Source organism: Octopus bimaculoides, chromosome 23 (assembly GCF_001194135.2).
Source record: "Octopus bimaculoides isolate UCB-OBI-ISO-001 chromosome 23, ASM119413v2, whole genome shotgun sequence".
NCBI lineage: Eukaryota > Metazoa > Mollusca > Cephalopoda > Octopoda > Octopodidae > Octopus > Octopus bimaculoides.
In genome coordinates, this window is record NC_069003.1 from 30,948,403 (window position 1) to 30,954,046 (window position 5,644).

Here is a 5,644-nt window from a genome sequence, read left to right on the forward strand (position 1 = left end):
TTATTATTATTATTATTATTATTATTATTATTATTACATATTTGAAATTTTTTTTTGCATCTCATTTGCAACATCTCATTCAAAAAAACTTCCAATTCCAACAAAAGAAACAAAATGAGAAAGAAAGAAAAAAAAAAAATTTTTCTCGTGCTTAATTTTTAAACATCAGTATAAAAATAATACAATTTGACGGAGTTATGATGCTCACCTGTAAGAGTTCAAATGCAGCCAGTAATTCTCCAGCATGGTCAGATCCACGGTATATGTCCCACCATTCAAGTTTTGGAGGAAATTTTGGTTTACAGTATTTCTCATTGTACATTTTCACAACAGGTTTTGCAATAGCTCGACCAATAAATTCGGCTTTTCCCTGTGGGTAATACACATAATAGAACAATATTTACTCATGACATAACTATCATCATTATTATTATTATTATTATTATTATTATTATTATTATTATTATTATTATTATTATCATTATTATTAGCAGTAGTAATAGTAGAGAGAAGGAGAAACAGAATAGTTTAGCAGTATGAAATACAAAAAACAGAGTGGAAAAGAGAAATATAATAAAATACAAATCTAAGTCATGAATATATGCATGTGTGTAGATCGATAGTAACATTTTCCTTTTATGGCAAAATATGCACCTAATTCATTAAAATTATGACAGTTACTCTAATTATTATGCATAAAATGCAAAATATATATTTTTTTTTGTAGATTAGGTAGGCATAATTCATCCCTGCTTTTCAATCTCAGTATTAAAGCTATGCATAGTACTGCTGTAGTACACATGCTGTGTACATTCCAACACACCATTTTCTTTAAGTGCTATAAAGGCAGAAATAAATCTGCCTTCAACTCAGTCACAAGCCTGTGTTTCGCTTATTTTTTGTGTGTTTTCCTACATAAATGTCACCAACTGCCTACTCTGAGTAATTACTGACAACACATGCCTGATTTATATATATACAACGGGCTTCTTTCAGTTTCCATCTTCCAAATCCATCTACAAGTCTTTGGTTGGTCCAGGGCTATAGTAGAAGATATTTGCCCAAGGTGCCACAGAGTGGGACTGAACTTGGAACCATGTAGTTGAGAAGCAAGCTTCTTACTTACACAGCCACACCTTGTGTTTGTTTATCCAATTAGGTTTATCTGATATGTTTAATTAATAAGCTTCTTGTATTTTTAAAACAACACAATGTGGGGAAGCAATTTTTATTCGTGTTTACTTTTGAAAAAAAAAAAACCTACAACAAACCAGCAACAAAATAATACTTATCACAGCTTTGCCGCTAAATGTTGCAGCCATTTGATCAAAGCAACCGATAACTGGTGTAAATGATATGATAACATTTAATGATGAGAAGCTAGAGATGAAAGGAAAGAAAGTCATGTTCAAGAAGAAGGGAGATGTTTATTTGGCTGCTGATTAAAATGTTTCAACAACCAACAATCTTCTTTTCATTGTCTGTGTATCTAGTTTGAAGCTGTCGTAGACTTATGTTTGAGATTCTTTATACATCTTCCTGTTGTGATTTGTTACAGTAAACAGATTTCATCTTTGCTCCCAGCTTAATTTTATTTGTTGTCAGTATGGGTTTCCATACAGATCCCATTGGTGCTGGTACCATACAGATTCCATACAGATCTATTGGTGCTGGTACTATGTAAAAAGCGCCTGTGCTGGTGCCACATAAAAAGTGTCTGCTGCTGCTGTTGCCACGCAAAATGCACCTGTGTTGGTACCGCATAGAAAACATTTGTGCTGGTGCCACATAAAAAGCAGCTGTGTGGATGCCACACAAAAAAGCACTTGTGCCAGTGCCACGTAATAAGCACCTGTGCTAGTGCCATGTGTGTGTGTGTGTGTGTGTGTGTGTGTGTGTGTGTGTTTGTGCCTCTTCTTTCATATATGTGTGTGTGTATGTATGTGCATGTCTATGTGTTTGTGCCTCTCCCTACAACCACTCGACAACCAGTGTTGGTTTGTTTGCATCCCGATAACTTGTTGGTTCAGCAAAAGAAACCAATATAATAAGACCTGACTTAGAATAAGTACTGGTGTCAATTTGTTTGATTAAACCTTTGAAGGCAGTACCCCAGCATGGCCACAGTCTAACAGCTGAAACACACAAAAGATAAAAGATATTCACCACAAGCACACATGACAGGAAGAATACAACTGCATTGCACTTACTACTTTGTCCTGGTCAAATATTTCAATGACAATAGCAGGAGGATCTTCCGAAATCTGGTCCATTTGTCCGTACATAGCAAGTTCATTAATGATCAACAATTCGTCCCATGTAGGGCTAAGAGTTTCCTCTATGACTTGTGTCATCACACATTGGTCACCAAATATCACACGTGCAAATGGGTCTGAGAGGCCAGTGGCGTCAGAAGCAATCAAACTTCGAGCTTGATACATGTGAGAGCGAAGCTGGAATATTTGCTTTTCTGTCATAAAAAATTAGAAAAAAAAACAATTATATGATGATGACGACGACGATGATGATGGCAATATATATATATAAATATGTGTAGAAAGCTGAAAAGGAACACATGAGTTGATATATAAGGAAAAAAATTAAGGTAGAAAATGCTAAAATAATTTTATAAAAATCATTTCAGTACCGGTTTCAGTCAATGAGACTTTTTCAACTGTAAGTGTATATAAATATATATATATATATATATATATATATATATATATATATATATATAAGCATATTAAGAGTAAGAATTATTTAAAATAATAATTCTTACCAGTGGCCAGCATGCATAAAAAAAGTTGTCCGTAGACTGGTCTTTTAAATTTTTTCCATATTGTCTTGCCTGCTTACATCCGACGTGCTATGTATGAAAATGTATTTCTCGTAGTTTGAAGATCTGACATCTTCTTTCAGCAAGCAAAGAAGCCACTTAGTGTATAATTGCCTATGGTTATACACACTTATATATATATATATATATACATGTATATATCGCTGCCAAGTTAAGTAAATTTGCAGTCATCCAAGCTAAGTAAAATCGCTGTTATCTGTATATATGAGCTTGACCTTTACAGGTGCCAGTGCCACATAAAATGCACCTGTGCCGGTGGCACAGGAAGACCACTCAGTACACTCTGTAAAGTGGTTGGCATTAGGAAGGGTATCCAACTATAGAAACCATGCCACAACAGACAACTGGAGTCTGGACAGATCCTTTTGGGGTCGATAAATTAAGTACCAGTTGTGTACTGGAGTCAATCTGATTGACTGGCCCTCTCCCCCAAAATTTCAGGCCTTGTGCTTATAATAGAAAGGTATATATGAACTCTGAAAATACAAGAACATGAACAAATCTTATTTTCTCATTTGATCCAATTTTCTTCCATTTTCGCATTCCTATCAACCCCCACAATGGTTATGCAAAAAAACATCAAAAAAAAATGAAAAGAAAGAAAAGGAGAACTAGAAGGGCAGAGAAGTCAGCTGACAACACCTTTTCTCCAAAGATTTCCCGAAGAAGGAATCTGAAGCCTGAAATATTGAAATACCAAGTAAAACCATCAAACTTGCAATGTTTTGGGACCTTGGAAATTTTTTTTAAAAAGTTGATGATATTTGAAAAAATAGAAATATAATAACCTTTGTAGATCAAAGATAATGGTGGCATCGAGTTCATTCGGTTCGCTTGTTTGATGACCTTGGTTTCTTCATAACCCTTTGGTAAGCCATTTAAAAAGTCCTTTTTGTGCTTTGAAAGTCCCAACCACAGATAGATCTGAAGTTTTGCCTGTATAGACCATCCAGCTTGACCACTCGCTTTTTTGCCTGGTAACTAAATAAAAAAAATAAACACAGAAGTGAATGATATAGCGAATTTCTCTTCAAAGAGAAATTGATAGTAATCACTATTTAAATCAGATACAAACTAGAAACTAGATGAAATGATCAGACGTATTTGCATGTCATGCATTAATCAGTGACATGTTGATCAAGTATTTGGTGTACACACGTGTACTTAAAAAATTATAGGACAAAATTTATGTAATTAGTCCACAGTTTATATTAATAAAAAAAAAAACAATTATGTTTTTTATTCATAATTGGTGGATTCATGGGATGAGATTATCATGCAACCCTTAAGTCATTCTGTACCTTCTGCTAATGATTAATAAAAAGTATATATATATTCTTTTTATTCTTTTACTTGTTTCAGGTCATTTGATAGTGGCCATGCTGGAGCACTGCCTTGAAGGGTTTTAGTCAAACAAATCAAACCCAGAACTTATTTCTCAAGCCTAGAACCTATTCCATCCATCTTTTTTGCCGAACTGCTAAGTTACGAAGATGTAAGAACATACACATACACACACACACACACACAAATAAAGTTGACACTGGTAAACTTACCCTTAAAAATAACGTGTGCATTTTGCCACAGTCTTTCCCTTTTTCTTCGTCAACTATAGAATAAATGATGGCTTCTGCAGGAATGCGTTGATAGGCTACTCTTTTGCTACCACTGATCATCCAGATGAACACATCAGGCAAGGCATGTTGAGGCTGGAAAATTTAAGAGAGAAAACATGAAATAATAATAATAATAATAATAATAATAATAGTAATAATAATAATAATAATAATAATAATGATGATAATAATAACAATAATAATAAATTAGTCCTTTCTACTAAGGGCGCAAGGCCTGAAATTAGGTGGGAGGGGTCGAGTCGAATACATTGACCCCAGTGCATTACTGGCACTTATTTCATCATCCCTGGAAGGGATGAAAGGCAAAGTTAACCTCGGGAGAATTTGAACCCAGAACGTAAAAACGGATGAAATGCCACTGAGCATTTTGCCTGGTGAGCTAACGGTTCTGCCAGCTCACTGCCTCAATAATAATAATAATAATAATAATAATAATAGCAAAAAACAGAAGAGTGCCATAGTCATCAAGTGAATGATATTTCGACATCTCGTGTGTCTTCCACAGTTTCAAAAAATAAACATGCCAATCTACTTCATTTTGGTTAGATGTTGAAGTGATCACAGAAGTATGTGAGATGAAGTGCTTTGCTCAAGAACACAATTCACCACCCAGTCTGAGAATCAAACCTGCAATCATCTGATCACGAGGGCAACACACTAACCACTAAGCCATACACCCTCACAACATCTGCAAACAATAGTAACAATAATAAAAAATAACAAAAAAAAAAAGGAAAACTGCTCACCTCTTCAACTAACTTTTGTAACTTCTGTAAATACATTGTTGTTGATCGTAATTTTTCCTTCATATTTCCTTTGGTCACAGTTGCTTTTATAGTCCGGGCCATCGTAGACATTTGGTCCTGTAGAAAAGAAATTGATAGCATTTGCTTTGTTAAGATCTTATCTTTCTATGAAATACATTCCTTCTACACTTTCTAATAACAGTGAAATTTAGAATGGTGGGTTAGACTTGGGGGACAAACACAGACACACAAATACACACACATGTATATATATATATGTTTTGCCTATGTGAGTTGCGGGTAACTGCTATCTGTTGGAGTTTCAGCATTTTTAGCTGCTATTTCTGAACTTCGGTATGTGGTGAAGCAACCTGTTGCTGATCCCTTAATTTTGTTTATATATA

The 5,644-nt window shown here is 34.5% G+C and overlaps 1 protein-coding gene across 4 annotated transcripts in view; it reads right to left on the reverse strand.

Moving 5' to 3' along the window:
* Positions 1-5,644, reverse strand: part of LOC106870412 (otoferlin) — a 360,495-nt gene that overhangs the window by 299,795 nt on the left and 55,056 nt on the right. For all 4 annotated transcript variants that reach the window (XM_014916475.2, XM_014916474.2, XM_014916476.2 and 1 more), the window contains exons 11-15: positions 5,241-5,357; positions 4,414-4,566; positions 3,646-3,838; positions 2,211-2,470; positions 209-370 (exon numbers count right to left, since the gene is read on the reverse strand). In XM_014916475.2, coding sequence (XP_014771961.1) covers positions 209-370; positions 2,211-2,470; positions 3,646-3,838; positions 4,414-4,566; positions 5,241-5,357 — 885 coding nt within the window. The remainder of the gene's footprint in view (positions 1-208; positions 371-2,210; positions 2,471-3,645; positions 3,839-4,413; positions 4,567-5,240; positions 5,358-5,644) is intronic.